Genomic DNA, 18289 nt, shown 5'->3' on the forward strand with positions numbered 1-18289 from the left:
GCCCGTTTCTTTCTCCTGTTTTTTGTGAGTAATGTATTTGAGACTTTTTCACTGTGAAAAACGAATCTTTCCAGTTGTTCAATATGCTTGTATGCATAGCCGCATGGAGTAGTTTGGGGGTGGGAGTGCTGCATATTTTTTTTGTTTTTTATTGTGTTTTCAAGTGGGGTGCTAAAAAATATTTTAAAACAGTACTATTAAAAACTCAGCGCACTACTTTTGTGAGAATCTTTTTTTTTTAATTCAGGTTTTTCAGGGGGTGCTGCAGCTTGTCTGGTTTGAAGATGATGGTAATGTGTACTTTTCTTGAACTTTGCAAATAAAAAAAGTAGAAGGAAAAATGCCATAATATATAAAAATGACAGTAACCTATTCATGATATATTGTTAGGTTTGACCGTTATTCCTCTACAGCCAATGCTTGTTACCCTATTAGAACAGCGCAATACACACACACTTGGTTGCGCGTACTCGTGTACCCACTGTGTAAAAAAAAAAAAAAAAAAGGAGAGGCGGTCCGGTTGTCTCATTCTCTCACAGCCAGAGCGGATAACGAAAGCGGAGAACCAGATCGAAAAGAACGGTCGAGCAACACACGGGATATAGCCTACTTCAGGTGTTGATAGAACATTGTTTGCGTCGACCGTCTGTGCGTCAACTATTTGGAAGGTAATCTCTTTCTGAAACATTGTAACAACTGCACATTGAAAGTAATGTTTAAAGACCCGATGGCCCGAGAGAAGAACAATATCCTCATACGGGGGGGTTTGTGTCTTTGGTGCCTAGATGACTCTTCTTGATATGGGCACTAAAAATCTTATCAGCTAATATTTCACTCAAGCTGCTGCGAACGATTTGTTTTGTGTGTCAGCGTATCTTTAGGCTATGGGGGAACATGAGGGTTCTCCTATTACTGTTGGGGTATTCATTTTTAGGCCTCCTCAATTGCGTGGGGTGCAGGCGATGTGAGGGCTGCTCCCCCAGCAGTAGACCTACTGGCTCAGTTATTGTGACAGCCCCGCGTGACAACAGGGATTATTTACACAACAAAAGAAAAATGTGCTCATCCTTATCTGTTGTATGAATGACTGAGACCAATGCAGCACGGAATTTGTTACTTTATAGCTGTTTTTATCATCACCGGTCCTTTTCAAAAGGAGAACACAAAGTATTTAAAGAACCGATGGCCTGGGAGAAGAACGATATCCTCATTTGAGGGGTTGCGTTGATGGTGTTATGTTATTGTTACATGTATGTGCACCCATGTCTTTGATAGCCAAATCTCACAGTATTTTCAATTGATCATAAGTCTTTAACTTGTCAAATAGATATGGTTCATAGAATAGCATCAATAAAATAGAACAGAAACATAATGTTTCCTAGAAGAACATGCATTGTTATTGTATGCTTAGCCTATTAACAACACTAATCAGTTGCCTCAGTAGAAATCACCAAGCACTGCATCAGGAGAAAAATGTGTTAATGCATCCAATTACTGTCTGTGCAGAATGTTGCCCAACGGATTCTGAGTGTTCATGACCAAAGTGTGTGTGGTGTAGCTGCACTTTGCATTGATTGAAGATCTGCTGTCTGTCGTCATGCTCTTTCTGGAATGTGATGCTCCATCTGCTCCTTTACAGTAGCCCTACACACACACACACTGCACACAACCCCCATATACTCAAACAACTACTTCTCATTCTGTGAATGTTTAAAATGCACAGCTTCACCTTGAGGGCTCATATGGTATGTTGGGAAATTACATTTCCTCAATGCGACCTTGTAGAAGGAGCTTTGATTATAGAGGCTGTGGTGTGAGCTGGTCTGTGGGGACATGGAACCTGCCTGCCTTACTATAATGACCTTTAAAAGACCTGAGACCTGGGAGGGGAACAGTATTTAATTCTGTTGGCTGTGGCTGGCTGGCTGGCCATCTCTGGTGGTTTGGTTTTTAATACTGGACTTCTAACAGAATAGCCACTGACTGAAAGACAACCACCGAACCAATAGGATTCAAACCTGTGATTGCTATATCTTTAGTCAGGTGATAAGCCTGCTTTGTAAGGTGTGTAGGGAAACCCCAAACCTTCGACTTATCTGTGTGTGTGTGTGTGTGTGTGTGTGTGTGTGTGTGTGTGTGTGTGTGTGTGTGTGTGTGTGTGTGTGTGTGTGTGTGTGTGTGTGTGTGTGTGTGTGTGTGTGTGTGTGTGTGTGTGTGTGTGTGTGTGTGTGTGTGTGTGTGCCAGGATGTCCAGTGAGGTGCAGCCCAGCTCGAGGCCGGAAGACAGTCCCAACACAAGTGGAGGCAGCTGGGACGCGGAGCAGAGAGAGGTGGCCCCTCCGGGTCAGGAGCAGGGTCAGGAGCGGGATCAGACAACGCCCAAGAAGAAAGAGGCCAAGATATCCAGCAAGACCGCTGCCAAGCTCTCCACCAGCGCCAAGAGGTAGAGCTGCAATTCTCTCTATTCTATTCTGTCCATGTAGGTTGTGTAAGGAAGTGTCCTTAATGGTCTTGTTCAAAAGTACTTCATAAACAGTATAATACGGAGATGATATTGACTCAGATGCACCTTGAAGCAGTGGATTTATTATAACCATCAATGGGTTATTATGAAATTCAATGGTCTGTGGGACATTAGAGAAAAACAAAGTGTTTGTGTCACAGAGAGAGAGCCCATGGATGCATGAACATGAACAAGGGAGGCCAGCATGTTCTGTAATTGGTCCATTTTTCCCCCTGGATTCCCTCGTTCATTCCCTCATGTATTCCTCCCTCCATCCTCTCTTAACAGCCTGCAGCCTCACCAGGTAAAGTTTGCCACTTCAGGAGAAAATACTGTAGATGAAATTACAGAGCGTACTGTGCATTCAAGCCTGGGAACAACTTACTCCATAACCGTGGTGATTGTATTACAGTTATACAGCCCCTTGCAGAAAGACCTCTTTTTCCACTGCCTATAGTGAATAGTAGGGCACAATGATTTACCCTCAGTCTCCTCTCATCATGAACCAGAGAGTTTATTATCAATACAAGCACACAGAGGAGATGAGGGGATCTGCTGTCGTTTGTTCTGACATTGCTCACTCGCTCTTTGAGGTGTGGTGCCTACCTGTCAGCACTCTGTGTGTGTCCGTGTGTGTGTGCACATTCCTCCATGGCGTGACATTTGGAGAGGAACGAGGGAATGAGTCGACAGCGACAGGGATGACAGGTTAAATTAACAAAAGGACCACCTGAGGTTCTCTCCCGCTCTGAGCCGTAGTGGTGGTGGTAGTGGTGGTAGGGGTGGTGAGCGGAGGGGTGCCATTTCTACTGATGTTGTGACGCATCCCTGTCTCCTAAAATTGGAAGGCTGCTTGTCGTTGTCCTCCCCCATGGCTGCAGCTGACTGTTTGTGTAGCTCATCTAGCAGATGTATATATCTTTTTTAAAGTATCTTTTTTTATTTGTATAGTTATAATTTTTCTTTTTTGTTCATCTTTAAACAATATTTATATGTTCATATGTTTTACTTTTTTGGTTTATTATTATTATTATTTTTATATATATATATATATATATATATATATGGTCCATTTACATCATCACCCCTACTCTGAGACGCTTTATACATTCGTAACCAGGCTTATATCTCAAAATTTTTAGGTTTATGATTATTCATGAGAGTAGCAGGGGTTAGAAGCAAAATTATTTTCCAATCATTTAGTGAACAGAAGCATTCTTTTTTTTTCTGTTACACTGTTCCGACCTAGAAAATAAATATCTGAACCAGTTCGAACACCAAAAAAGTTTGTTCCTTTCTGCTCATTTTTAAACCTCTGAAATCAACATTAAATTACTTCACCAATCAGTGCGGATAGAGCAGCAAGGTATAGTTAGTTGTTTACATGCATTGGACAGACAAGTGTAGGGCGCGAGGTGCGACTGAAATTTTGCGCGTGGGGGGAAGCGAGAGAGGGTGGAGGAGGAGGCTTGAAGCACTGGGCATCTTGTTATGACATGCATTATCTGAATTATGCCCACAGAATTATACCAACAGAGGAGCGACTTCTGAGGGAACCTTGAATGTCTTTGAACTTCCAAGAGTTGGCTTAATGTGGGACCAATTAAAAATCTCTCTCCATAATTTCTGAATCACGCTTGTAACGTCAGTAGGCTACAGTAGCTTTTGTTTTGGAGGGGTAGGTAGCCTACACATGCACACACAGTGCTAAAGATTTTCAGCTGGCAGGCAGACACTGGAATAAGTTTCTGAGTGACAGGGTGAGTGCTTTGCATAGGCGCTTTGTTGTGTTTTTTTGTGGAACTGGGGAAAAAATTCCAGGAATGTAAAAGAACAGTTTTAACCTGTTCACATGCTTTTAAAATAACAGTTCTGTTCCGGAACAGTATAGATCACTTTCGTTCCCAGTTCTGATTCTTTTCCGGTTTTTGGTTTTGTTCCCTGAACCAGTTCCAAACCCTGGAGAGTTACTTGTTGTCAGTATTGTCTCAGTGTGAGTGGAATATTGCAGCCTTAATGGACAGTGAAGTCATTGATTGTATAAAAAAAACAGCACCTGGCTGTTAGAATCCTCAGAGCAAATCATTGGCATAGTTATGTAATGAGCAGTGCTGTGTACGGCAGTGAAACGTGAACCCTGTCCTGCTCCCGTCTACTCACTAAACTAAACCTTTATTTAGATTAGCTGTTAGCTGTGGAAATGATTCCAACATGTAGGGAGAGAGGAATGGGGGAGAAAGTAAGAGAGAGGGATGGATATAAAGAGGGAGAGGAGAGTAGGGGAGGAGAGAGAGAAAGAGAGAGAGAGACTAAATCAGTCAGATTTATTCCACCATGAGCCATTAAAATCCTCATCTCAATATCAGTCTCATAATTGATTTGTCAAGAAAGCAAATATGACTCTTTTACACAGCAAGGCCTGTCTGTAGTCAATGTCAATTTGCACAGGCCCATGAAACAAGATGAGGAATTCAACAGTGCGTCCCTATGTTGATATAGCTTGACAGGACGTATTCCTGTATTCAATCACAATGCTAGGAGCTCATTAGGAAATCAATAAGTTATTCAGTGTGTAGAAAGGATTTATATAACACACCGGCTAGCTAGTATGTCGCGTGTGTCTGTGTGGGTTTAGCATTACGTATAGATAATCTGTATGAGATGTTTGTGTGTGATGTGTGTTCCTTCTCATTCCCCAGGATTCAGAAGGAGCTTGCTGAGATAACCTTGGACCCGCCACCTAACTGCAGGTAGGAGCTTGTTCATTGTCTGTTTTATGACTGTCTGTGCTTCAGTGTGTGTACAGTGCCTTCGGAAAGTATTCCGACCCCTTGACTTTTTCCACATTTTGTTAGGTTACAGCCTTATTCTAAAATAAATTAAATAGTTTTCCCCCTCATCAATCAACACACAATAGCCCACAATGAGAGTCTTTATGTTCCTTTTGGCAAACTCCAAGCAGGCTGTCATGTGCTTTTTACTGAGGAGCGGCTTCTGTCTGGCCACTCTACCGGAAAGGACTGATTGGTGAAATGCTGCAGAGATGATTGTCCTTCTGGAAGGTTCTCCCATCCCCGCAGAGGAACTCTGGAGCTCTGTCAGAGTGACCATCGGGTTCTTGGTCACCTCCCTGACCAAGGCCCTTCTCCCCCGATTGCTCAGTTTGGCTGGGCGGCCAGCTCTAGGAAGAGTCTTGGTGGTTCCAAACTTCTTCCAATTAAGAATGATGGAGGCAACTGTGTTGTTGGCGACCTTCAATGCTGCAGAGTTGTTTTGGTACCCTTCGCCAGATCTGTGCCTCAACACAATCCTGTCTCCGAGCTCTACGGACAATTCCTTCGACCTCATGCCTTGGTTTTTGCTCTGACATGCACTGTCGTCTGTGGGAGCTTATATAGACAGGTGTGTGCCTTTCCAAATCATGTCCAATCAATTGAATTTACCACAGGTGGACTCCAATCAAGTTGTAGATCTCAAGGGTGATCAATGGAAACAGGATGGACCTGAGCTCAATTTCAAGTCTCATAGCAAAGGGTCTGAATACTTATGTAAATAAGGTATTTCTGTTTAAAATGTTTAATACATTTGCAAAAATGTATAAAAAACTGTTTATGCTTTGTCATTATGGGGTATTGTGTGTAGATTGCTGAGGATTTGTATTTATTTAATCCATTTTACAATAAGGCTGTAACATAACAAAGTGTGGCAAAAGTCAAGGGGTCTGAATACTTCCCGAAGGCACTGTTATATATATATATATATATGTGTGTGTGTGCACATGTGTTTGTGCGTAAGCGTGTTAATTGTCTGTTCCACCTGTTTTATGTATCTGTGACACTTGAGGCACTCTGTCAGTCTGTGCTGTGCTGGCTGAGTCACTCAGATGAATGGTATTCAGATAGGTACATTACTGCAGTGCCGCCTGCATTTACAATGCAGTTTGTCTGTCTGTTGGGCTGACTGTGAGATGAATAGACCTATGTGCATGGTGAGTCACAGCAAAAGAAGAAAGAGAAGTGATTGGCCAGTGAGTGAGTGAGTGAGTGAGTGAGTGAGTGAGTGAGTGAGTGAGTGAGTGAGTGAGTGAGTGAGTGAGTGAGTGAGTGAGAGAGAGAGAGAGAGAGAGAGAGTGAGAGAGAGAGAGAGAGAGAGAGAGAGAGAGAGAGTAGAGAGAGAGAGAGAGAGAGAGAGAGAGAGAGAGAGAGAGAGAGAGAGAGAGAGAGAGAGAGAGAGAGAGAGAGAGAGAGAGAGAGAGAGAGAGAGAGAGAGAGAGAGAGAGAGAGAGAGAGAGAGAGAGAGAGAGAGAGAGAGAGAGATTTCTCTCTGTATTGAGTCCCCTTGGGGTGTTTGGTTCATTCTTACAGAAACAGGCCCAAGCTCCCCTCCAAGTCTTCTATAAACCCACGTGTAGTTTTCTAGTGTTTGGTTTGCAAATGTTGACACAACAATATAACATTTCAACATGTATTTTGTGAGATATGAATAATATTGTTCATATATGGAGGTAATAAACCGTTAGGATAATTTATGGTAGCCTACGCAGTACATTAGAAGTTATGAGGCTAATTTCCTCTTGATTTGTACTGTATTCCTTTAATAGTGCTACGAGTAGAAACATCCACCATCTGTTTCTCAAATGCTGTGTGTGTTCTGCCTGTCCTCACCGACTAATTGACGTGACAACAGTGTTAATAGTCTCTGTAGAGGAGGACAGGGCGGGTGGGAGGCGTCGGATGTGAGGGAGAGGACACTGTAATACACACAGCTCATTAGCTTCTCTTTATTTTTCTCTATCCTTTCTTCTCGCTTCTGCAGCGAACCGCTTCTGCTCTTCCTCCTCATTTCAATAAAACCCAACTCCACTCATCATGATCACAGAACACCTCATAAACATTCTCTCACTCTCTCCCTTTCTTTTTCTCTCGCCCTTCCTCTCTGTCTGGTTTTTATCCCTATTTTAAAGAGAGCAGAGGGAATCGTGATACTTTCCCCTTGGGAAAATAAAACACATCTAACTTTCATCGAAACGTGTCTCATTTGAAGAACATATTTCGCAACATGTTGAAAGGAAGCAGGCCAAGCAGGCAGGATGTGGAGTATATATTATGGGATGCTAAGGGGATATTTTCTCTTTTTTAATCATCTTTGTCACCTGAGCAGAGAGTAATTCATTGAATGTGAGAAGTGCTCTGCAAGGCTATGCAAATACCCCCTCAACAGACACATTATATTGCCTCACTGCTCAACACCGTGTGTGTGTGTGTGTGTGTGTGTGTGTGTGTGTGTGTGTGTGTGTGTGTGTGTGTGTGTGTGTGTGTGTGTTTGTTAATTACCATATCCTTTCATGATGGTCCTGGCAGTGTTTTGATAAGAATACCCCATTGGCAGAAGGAAACAATGTGGATACCTTGGAGGATTGGCCATGCTTTCATTCTTTCTTTTTCTCTCTTTCTTTCTTTCTTCCTCCCACTCTCTGCCACTACTCCCCCCTCTTTCTCTCCATCTCTCCTTCCCTCCCTTCCTCCATAATCCCAGGACCATTGTGTGTTAGCGTGTTGTTCCAGAGTAATCCATTGTAAATGAAGACCAGTAATCATCTCCAGACATCACAGTGATGACTGATGAAGTGATGAAGTGAAATAGAAAGTATTGATGCGTATCGTAACGGGGAACTACAGAAGGAGAACATATCTAATTCCACACTGTGATTATCAGGGCGGTGGTGCTGTGTGATTGACTAATATATGCCTCAATTAGCTTTGTAATGTAATTGACTTGCAGCAGTCTCTCTCCCGGTTTCAGACATACTCCGATATGAGCATTCAGATTTGATTATTATCATCTTGTATATATACTGTAGATGAAGATGATACAGGAGGCTGGAAACGGCTGGGTTAGCTCTTTCAGAGATAGGCACAGACTTGACGAAGACCTAAGGCTGGAAACATTGTCAATAATGAACAGGGGAGGGAGGAAGCATACATCACAGTGTGCAGAGTCTATTTAACCCTTTGCGGAGCTTTTTCAGAGTCACACAGATTTCATGCATAACATGAACAGAGGCTGCTGTAGAGCCCTCCTGTTTCTGGGTCTGAGTGATGTGAGGTGGAGCGCTCCTGTTTCTGGGTCTGAGTGATGTGAGGTGGAGCCCTCCTGTTTCTGGGTCTGAGTGATGTGAGGTGGAGCGCTCCTGTTTCTGGGTCTGAGTGATGTGAGGTGGAGCCCTCCTGTTTCTGGGTCTGAGTGATGTGAGGTGGAGCGCTCCTGTTTCTGGGTCTGAGTGATGTGAGGTGGAGCCCTCCTGTTTCTGGGTCTGAGTGATGTGAGGTGGAGCGCTCCTGTTTCTGGGTCTGAGTGATGTGAGGTGGAGCCCTCCTGTTTCTGGGTCTGAGTGATGTGAGGTGGAGCGCTCCTGTTTCTGGGTCTGAGTGATGTGAGGTGGAGCCCTCCTGTTTCTGGGTCTGAGTGGTGTGAGGTGGAGCCCTCCTGTTTCTGGGTCTGAGTGGTGTGAGGTGGAGCCCTCCTGTTTCTGGGTCTGAGTGATGTGAGGTGGAGCGCTCCTGTTTCTGGGTCTGAGTGATGTGAGGTGGAGCCCTCCTGTTTCTGGGTCTGAGTGATGTGAGGTGGAGCCCTCCTGTTTCTGGGTCTGAGTGGTGTGAGGTGGAGCCCTCCTGTTTCTGGGTCTGAGTGATGTGAGGTGGAGCGCTCCTGTTTCTGGGTCTGAGTGATGTGAGGTGGAGCCCTCCTGTTTCTGGGTCTGAGTGATGTGAGGTGGAGCGCTCCTGTTTCTGGGTCTGAGTGATGTGAGGTGGAGCCCTCCTGTTTCTGGGTCTGAGTGGTGTGAGGTGGAGCCCTCCTGTTTCTGGGTCTGAGTGATGTGAGGTGGAGCCCTCCTGTTTCTGGGTCTGAGTGGTGTGAGGTCACCTGTGTTTTCTGGTAAGAGATGGTTAACCAGTCTTTGTCTAGGCTGAGTAGATGGCTGTCCTTTTAGTGCTTCTACTAGAAGTGTCTGCATGCTTCCCAGCCAAAACAATTCAGAATAGTTTTTTTTGTTTGTTTTGGACTTTGGTGAGGGGTTTTTCGGCTGTTCGGGCGCACAATTTCTTTCTTGAGACCAGCCAAAGTTCGATAGCCGAAGTCTATGCCCCTTCGTCCATGATTGGTCAACTGTAAGGATTCTTCAATAAATGTAAAATTGTGCGACTAAGATCTCCTCAGCAAAAAAACGTAAAAATGTATGACAGATTTCTTGAGTTATTGTATATAAATTCAGAATATTTTTTTAGAAAGTGTATACTGGCTCCGGCATCTCAAAATGCACATACAGTACTTTTGCCGCTTTTTATGCGAACACACTCGTTTTGTTTGCCTAGCCGACATAAGGTAGTCGCCAGCCGAACTGAAGCATGCTGGCGCCTTGAGGGAGGAAAGGAGGACGGAGGGGGGTGGAGAGGAGAAGGGGGAGGCGAGGACAGATGGGGGGAGGCGAGGACAGACGGGGAGGAGGCGAGGACAGACGGGGGGAGGCGAGGACAAACGGTGGGAGGGAGGCGAGGACAAACGGTGGGAGGGAGGCGAGGACAGACGGTGGGAGGGAGGCGAGTACAGACGGGGGGAGGGAGGCGAGGACAGACAAACAGAGAGAGGAGAGGACAGACAGACGGAGAGAGGAGAGGACAGGCGGAGGGAGGAGAGGAGGATGGGACAGAGGGAGTAGAGGAGAGAGGAGGGTGAAAAGGACAGAGGGATGAGAGGAGGGCGGAGAGGACAGAGGGAGGAAGGAGAGGACAGATGGAGGGAGGAGAGGAGGATGGGACAGAGGGAGTAGAGGAGAGAGGAGGGTGAAAAGGACAGAGGGATGAGAGGAGGGCGGAGAGGACAGAGGGAGGAAGGAGAGGACAGATGGAGGGAGGAGAGGAGGATGGGACAGAGGGAGTAGAGGAGAGAGGAGGGTGAAAAGGACAGAGGGATGAGAGGAGGGCGGAGAGGACAGAGGGAGGAAGGAGAGGACAGACGGAGGGAGGAGAGGAGGATGGGACAGAGGGAGTAGAGGAGAGAGGAGGGTGAAAAGGACAGAGGGATGAGAGGAGGGCGGAGAGGACAGAGAGGATTGAACAGAGGGAGGAGAGGAGGGTGGAGGGGACAGAGGGAGGAAGGAGAGGGGAGGAGGGTGGAGGGGACAGAGGGAGGGCGGAGAGGAGAGGAGGGTGGAGAGGACAGAGGGAGGAAGGAGAGGAGAGGAGAGGAGGGTGGAGGGGACAGAGGGAGGGTGGAGAGGAGAGGAGGGTGGAGAGGAAAGAGGGAGAAGAGGAGGGAGGAGAGAACAAGACAGCGTTTTGATTATCGCGGTGGTGGGAGAAGGGGGGTTCTGATTGGTGTGGTGTAGTAGTAATGTGTCACATTCCATGTCTCTGACATTCATCATACATACCAAGCAGTCATTTGAACTGCTCTCATGTGGAAAGTATAAATGTATAAACAGCACACACTCACATATCAACATGATCAATTGTCTGCTTGATGTCAGTATAATAATTTAATAAGAAGAGTGTTTACTTGGCAGATAGTGAATGAGTGATTTCTTCAGGTCAACTCATATGAATTTAGTTTTTACGACTAAACCAACAAACCAGCAGCAAGCCAAACAGGCAATCCCAGAGTCCACAGGGAGACTAAAAGTTCAAGCACTTAGTCGTTTTTAACGAGAGAAGAACATCATTGTAAAAATTACTCTGAGAGAAAGAGAGATGAATTAAACAGTCAATTTGGAAGCATTGGAGTGCAACTGCTATTGTTATGATATGCTTAGCATTCCATGTTCCACATCATTACGCTTTCTCTCAGCTAGGAGGGCAGGATGTTATTGCCAGAGAAGTCTAATAGAATTCCATCAGAGGGAGTAATATGTCACCAGAAATTCATGAATAAGCAACATGCTTTAAATGTTTTTTATGAGTTCAAGGGATGTTTGGAGTCTAGCCTCTCCTTTCGGCTGTAGTAGTCTCTTTTATTTGAATTTGAAGGTAAGGGGAGGGGAGGGGAGAGGGAGAGAATATAGTCATAGTCCCATCTGGTCCACAGAAGCTAAGAGAGGCCCAGGAAGATTCCTCCACTTGCTCTGACCTCACACTATGGATCTAATTACCCTCAGCTGGGTGGAGGGCCTTTCTCTTCTTTGCTCTTCTGTTCTCTTTTCACAGACACTGTACATGTCTTTATCTTCTCTCAAACTCTCTCCCGCTCTTCACTCCCTCGCTATGCTTCTTCTCACACACTACAGATCCTCATTTCACCATTATAATTTCCAATTCACCCATCTCCTTACTTGCTTTTTTGTCTGTCTGCTCTGCAGTTAGACACAGATGATGAAAGCCTCTGACGATGTGGAGTTATGTGACTGATGTCACCAGTGTTGTTATGAGAGATGCTCATCGTGTCTCTGTGTTGGGTGAGTGATTAGCCCCTCATTAACATGCTGCCTGCAGTATCCTTTGGTAGTCCATGGACACAGACATCATCATCACCATTTTATTACCCACAGAGTCATATTTGGCTTATACTGTCTTGTGTAAGTGTGTGTATTGAGGAAAGGAGAACCTGCTGAGGTAGAGAAAGAAGGTAACAGAGCACACTTGTTGATAATAGTCTACATTTAAAAATATATTTTTTTTATTTAACCTTTATTTAAGTAGGCATGTTAGTTAAAACTTCTTCGAGATTGGTGTCCCTTCCACCGGATGGTTGAGCTAATGTAGGCTAATGCGATTAGCATGAGGTTGTAAGTAAGAAGAACATTTCCCAGGACATAGACATATCTGATATGTCTTAAATTCTTGTTAATCTAACTGCACTGTCCAATTTACAGTAGCTATTACAGTGAAAGAATACCATGCTATTGTTTGAGGAGAGTGAACAATTTTGAACATGAAAAGTTATTAATAAACAAATTAGGCACATTTGGGCAGTCTTGATAGAACATTTTGAACAGAAATGCAATGGTTCATTGGATCAGTCTAATACTTTGCACATACACTGCTGCCATCTAGTGACAAAAATCTAAATTGCACCTGGGCTGGAATAATACATTATGGCCTTTCTCTTGCATTTCAAAGATGATGGTAAAAAAAATACAAAAGAACGGTTGTTTTTTTCTTTGTTTGATCTTTTACCAGATCTATTGTGTTATATTCTCCTACATTCCTTTCACATTTCCACAAACTGCAAAGAGTTTCCTTTCAAATTGTACCAAGAATATTTATATCCTTGTTTCAGGGCCTGAGCTACAGGCAGTTAGATTTGGGTATGTCATTTTAGGCGAAAATTGAAAAAAAGGGGCGGATCCTTACAATGACCGCCTACCAAAAGGAAAAAGGCCTCCTGCGGGGATGGGGGCTGGGATTTTTCCTATTTTGTTGCCTTTCAACCTGGAATTAAAATGGATTTTTTGGGGGGTTTGTATCATTTGATTTACACAATATGCCTCCCACTTTGAAGATGCAAAATATTTTTGTTGTTGTGAAACAAACAAGAAATAAGACAAAAAACAGATAACTTGAGCGTGCATAACTATTTACCCCCCCCCAAAGTAAATACTTTGTAGAGCCACCTTTTGCAGCAATTACAGCTGCAAGTCTCTTTGTGTATGTCTCAATAAGCTTGGTACATCTAGCCACTGGGATTTTTGCCCATTCCTCAAGGCAAAACTGCTCCAGCTCCTTCAAGTTGGATGGGTTCCGCTGGTGGACAGCAATCTTTAAGTCATACCACAGATTCTCAATTGGATTGAGATCTGGGCTTTGACAAGGCCATTCCAAGACATTTAAAAATGTTTCCCCTTAAACCACTCAAGTGTTGCTTTGGCAGTATGCTTAGGGTCATTGTCCTGCTGGTAGGTGAACCTCTGTCCCAGTCTCAAAACTCTGGAAGACTGAAACAGGTTTCCCTCAAGAAGTTCCCTGTATTTAGCGCCATCCATCATTCCTTCAATTCTGACCCGTGTCCCAGTCCCTGACGATGGAAAAACATCCCCACAGCATGATGCTGCCACCATCATGCTTCACTGTGGGGATGGTGTTCTCATGGTGATGAGAGGTGTTGGGTTTGCGCCAGATGGCTTAAAGTGGTCCTATGGACAGATACTCCAATCTCCGCTGTGGAGCTTTGAAGCTCCTTCAGGGTTATCTTTGGTCTCTTTGTTGCCTCTCTGATTAATGCCCTCCTTGCCTGGTCTGTGAGTTTTGGTGGGGGGCCCTCTCTTGGCAGGTTTGTTGCGATGCCATATTCTTTCAATTTTTTTATGATGGATTTAATGGTGCTCTGTAGGATGTTCAAAGATTCAGATATTTTTTTACCTCTTTAGGGTCAGCGGGACGAAATCGTCCCACCTACGTAACAGCCAGTGGAATCCTGTGGCGCGTTATTCAAATACCTTAGAAATGCTATTACTTCAATTTCTCAAACATATGACTATTTTACACAATTTTAAAGACAAGACTCTCGTTAATCTAACCACACTGTCCGATTTCAAAAAGACTTTACAACGAAAGCAAAACATTAGATTATGTCAGCAGAGTACCCAGCCAGAAATAATCAGACACCCATTTTTCAAGCTAGCATATAATGTCACAAAAACCCAGAAGACAGCTAAATGCAGCACTAACCTTTGATGATCTTCATCAGATGACACACATAGGACATTATGTTATACAATACATGCATGTTTTGTTCAATCAAGTTCATATTTATATCAAAAACCAGCTTTTTACATTAGCATGTGACGTTCAGAACTAGCATACCCCCCGCAAACTTCCGGTGAATTTACAAAAAAATTTACTAAATTACTCACGATAAACGTTCACAAAAAGCATAACAATTATTTTAAGAATTATAGATACAGAACTCCTCTATGCACTCGATATGTCCGATTTTAAAATAGCTTTTCGGTGAAAGCACATTTTGCAATATTCTAAGTAGATAGCCCGGCATCACAGGGCTAGCTATTTAGACACCCAGCAAGTTTAGCACTCACCAAAGTCAGATTTACTATAAGAAAAATGTTATTACCTTTGGTGTTCTTCGTCAGAATGCACTCCCAGGACTTCTACTTCAATAACAAATGTTGGTTTGGTCCCAAATAAACCATAGTTATATCCAAACAGCGGCGTTTTGTTTGTGCGTTCAAGACACTATCCGAAAGGGTAAAGAAGGGTGACAAGCACGACGCATTTCGTGACCAAAAAATTCTAAATATTCCATTACCGTACTTCGAAGCATGTCAACCGCTGTTTAAAATCAATTTTTATGCCATTTTTCTCGTAAAAAAGCGATAATATTCCAACCGGGAATCTGCGTTTAGGTAAAAAGAAAATAAAGCATGGGGTCGACTCGTGCACGCGCCTAAGCCCATTGTCCTCTGATCGGCCATTTGCCAAACGCTGTAAGGGCTGTCTTCAGGAATGGACCAAAATGCAACGGAGTTAGTATTCATCTTTCAATTTAATTAGAAAGAACACTATAACAAACAAAACAAGGAAACTGACAGCCAACAGTCCTGTCAGGTGCAAACACACTAAACAAGAAACAATTACCCACAAACCCCAGTGACAAACAACTCCTACATATGTGACTCCCAATCAGGAACAACGATTCCCAGCTGTTCCTGATCAGGAGTCACAAGACACACACCAGACTGCCACGTCCTGACCCCCAAACTACTACACCAGCTCCATCTGCTGGTCAGGACGTGACAGTACCCCCCCTCAAGGTGCAGACCCCGGAATGCACCTAACCACAACAACAAAAAACCACCAACAAACAAAATCCCCAACAAAACCCTAAAACAGTAACCCTAAACAATAAGGGAGGGAAGGGAGGGTGGCTGCCGTCAACGACGGCACTGTGCTACACCCTCCCTCCCCAACCCACCTATCCTGGAGGCGGCTCAGGCTCTGGCCGTTCCAGGCAGTCTGGGCAGTCTGGCAGCTCGGGGCAGTCTGGCAGCTCGGGGCAGTCTGGGCAGTCTGGCAGCTCGGGACAGTCTGGGCAGTCTGGCAGCTCGGGACAGTCTGGCAGCTCGGGACAGTCTGGCAGCTCGGGACAGTCTGGCAGCTCGGGACAGTCTGGGCAGTCTGGCAGCTCGGGACAGTCTGGGCAGTCTGGCAGCTCGGGACAGTCTGGGCAGTCTGGCAGCTCGGGACAGTCTGGGCAGTCTGGCAGCTCCGGCAGTTCAGGGCAGTCTGGCAGCTCCGGCAGTTCAGGGCAGTCTGGCCGCTCCGGCAGTTCAGGGCAGTCTGGCCGCTCCGGCAGTTCAGGGCAGTCTGGCCGCTCCGGCAGTTCAGGGCAGTCTGGCCGCTCCGGCAGTTCAGGGCAGTCTGACCTCTCTGGCGACTGTTGACTGGCGGGCAGCTCTGACGACTGTTGACTGGCGGGCAGCTCTGACGACTGTTGACTGGCGGGCAGCTCTGACGACTGTTGACTGGCGGGCAGCTCTGACGACTGTTGACTGGCGGGCAGCTCTGACGACTGTTGACTGGCGGGCAGCTCTGACGACTGTTGACTGGCGGGCAGCTCTGACGACGACTGTTGACTGGCGGGCAGCTCTGATGACGACTGTTGACTGGCGGGCAGCTCTGATGACGACTGTTGACTGGCGGGCAGCTCTGATGACTGTTGACTGGCGAGGCTGGGTTGACACACTAGACTCCTGATGCGCAGGGCTGGTATAGGACGTGCCAGCCCGGAGACACGCACCTCCATGCTAGTGCGTCTGGCGGGAAACACCGGACCGAAATGGCACGCTGGCGGTCTTGATTGTAGGGTTGGCATCACCCCTTCCGGCTCGATGCTCCCCTTGCCCTGGCACCTGCGGGGCGCTGGTACTGGGCGAACTGGGCTGTGCGTCCGTATCGGCGAGATGGTGCATACCACAGCGTAACATGGCGCCCTCCACCTCCTATGCACCTCCCTGTAGTCACGGGTAGCTGGCTTACGGCTCTTCCCTGGCCTGGCCAAGCTACCCGTGTGCCCCCCCCAAAAAATTTTTGGGGGCTGCCTCTCGGGTTTCCTAGCCAACCGTGTTCCAGCGTAACGTTCCCGATGGTTCCTCTGTCCAGCTGCCTCCACTCTCCTGAGTGCCTCCACCTGTTCCCATGGGAGGCGATCCCTTCCGGCCAGGATCTCTTCCCAGGTGTAGACTCCCTTGCCCTCCAGGACGTCCTCCCATGTCCATTCCTCCCTTTTTCTCTCCTGTCGCTGCTCCTTCCTCTTCCGCTGCTTGGTCCTTGTTTGGTGGGTAATTCTGTAAGGGCTGTCTTCAGGAATGGACCAAAATGCAGCGGAGTTAGTATTCATCTTTCAATTTAATTAGAAAGAACACTATAACAAACAAAACAAGGAAACTGACAGCCAACAGTCCTGTCAGGTGCAAACACACTAAACAAGAAACAATTACCCACAAACCCCAGTGACAAACAACTCCTACATATGTGACTCCCAATCAGGAACAACGATTCCCAGCTGTTCCTGATCAGGAGTCACAAGACACACACCAGACTGCCACGTCCTGACCCCCAAACTACTACACCAGCTCCATCTGCTGGTCAGGACGTGACAAACGCGCAAATGTGTTTCAGCCTGGGGCTGCCTCGATATCATTCAGCTTTTTCCCGGGCTCTGAGAGCCTATGGGAGCCGTAGGAAGTGTCACGTTACAGCAAAGATCCTCAGTCTTCAATAAACAGAGACAAGAAGAACAAGATCTTGTCAGAGAGGGCACTTCCTGTAAGGAATCTTCTCAGGTTTTTGCCTGCCATATGAGTTCTGTTATACTCACAGACACCATTCAAACAGTTTTAGAAACTTTAGGGTGTTTTCTATCCAAAGCCAATAATTATATGCATATTCTAGTTACTGGGCAGGAGTAGTAACCAGATTAAATCGGGTACGTTTTTTATCCGGCCGTGTCAATACTGCCCCCTACCCCCAACAGGTTAATAACCCAACCCTGATCTGTACTTCTCCACAACTTTGTCCCTGACCTGTTTGGAGAGCTCCTTGGTGTGCAAAGCTGTCATCAAGGCAAAGGGTGGCTACTTTGAAGAATCTAAAATCTATTTTGATTTGTTTAACACTTTTTTGGTTACTACATGTGTGTTATTTCATAGTTTTGATGTCATGACAAGAGAGACACCACGACACTACATAAAGAGAGACCTATGGTAGCAATACAACATGGCAGCAGCACAACATGGTAGCAGCACAAAACAAGCTACAAACATTATTGGGCACAGACAGCAGCACAAAGGACAAAGAAGTTAGAGACAATAATACATCACGCAAAGCAGCCACAACTGTCAGTAAATGTGTAGAGCCATTTCAGTTGTCAACTATCTGGCTTCCCCACTGGCTTTAACAGCCAATATCTCAACACAGCGACAAACACACAGCAAGAGGACTAAGGCTGTCCTGGCTGGGCATCTCTCTCTATATCTGCCTCTGTTGTTGTTACAGCAGTACTCAACTAACCAGTTGTGAGGGGAGATGGACAGAGGCGTGCTGCCTCCCGCCCGAGCAATGCCAGCAACGTCCCTGTACTGTGTACATACCTGATAATGTTATTGACATGATACATGGCTCCAGGAGGGCAGAGCAAGCTGGAGGGAAGGCAGGGTACGGATGGATCAAATATATAAAACTGTACCTGTCACATGCTTCATAAACAACAGGTGTAGACTAACAGTGAAACGCTTAGTTACGGGTCCTTTCAAACAATGCAGAGAAAGATAAAAAT

At 45.5% G+C, this 18289-nt stretch overlaps 1 protein-coding gene across 2 annotated transcripts in view; it reads left to right on the plus strand.

Moving 5' to 3' along the window:
• Positions 1-501: 501 nt before the first annotated feature.
• LOC106570282 (ubiquitin-conjugating enzyme E2 E2) overlaps positions 502-18289 on the plus strand; it is a 73309-nt gene continuing 55521 nt past the window's right edge. For both annotated transcript variants that reach the window (XM_045694790.1, XM_014142432.2), the window contains exons 1-3: positions 502-668; positions 2246-2443; positions 5203-5253. In XM_045694790.1, coding sequence (XP_045550746.1) covers positions 2247-2443; positions 5203-5253 — 248 coding nt within the window. In that variant the 5' untranslated portion in view covers positions 502-668; position 2246. The remainder of the gene's footprint in view (positions 669-2245; positions 2444-5202; positions 5254-18289) is intronic.

This window comes from Salmo salar, chromosome ssa14 (genome assembly GCF_905237065.1).
Source record: "Salmo salar chromosome ssa14, Ssal_v3.1, whole genome shotgun sequence".
Lineage (NCBI taxonomy): Eukaryota > Metazoa > Chordata > Actinopteri > Salmoniformes > Salmonidae > Salmo > Salmo salar.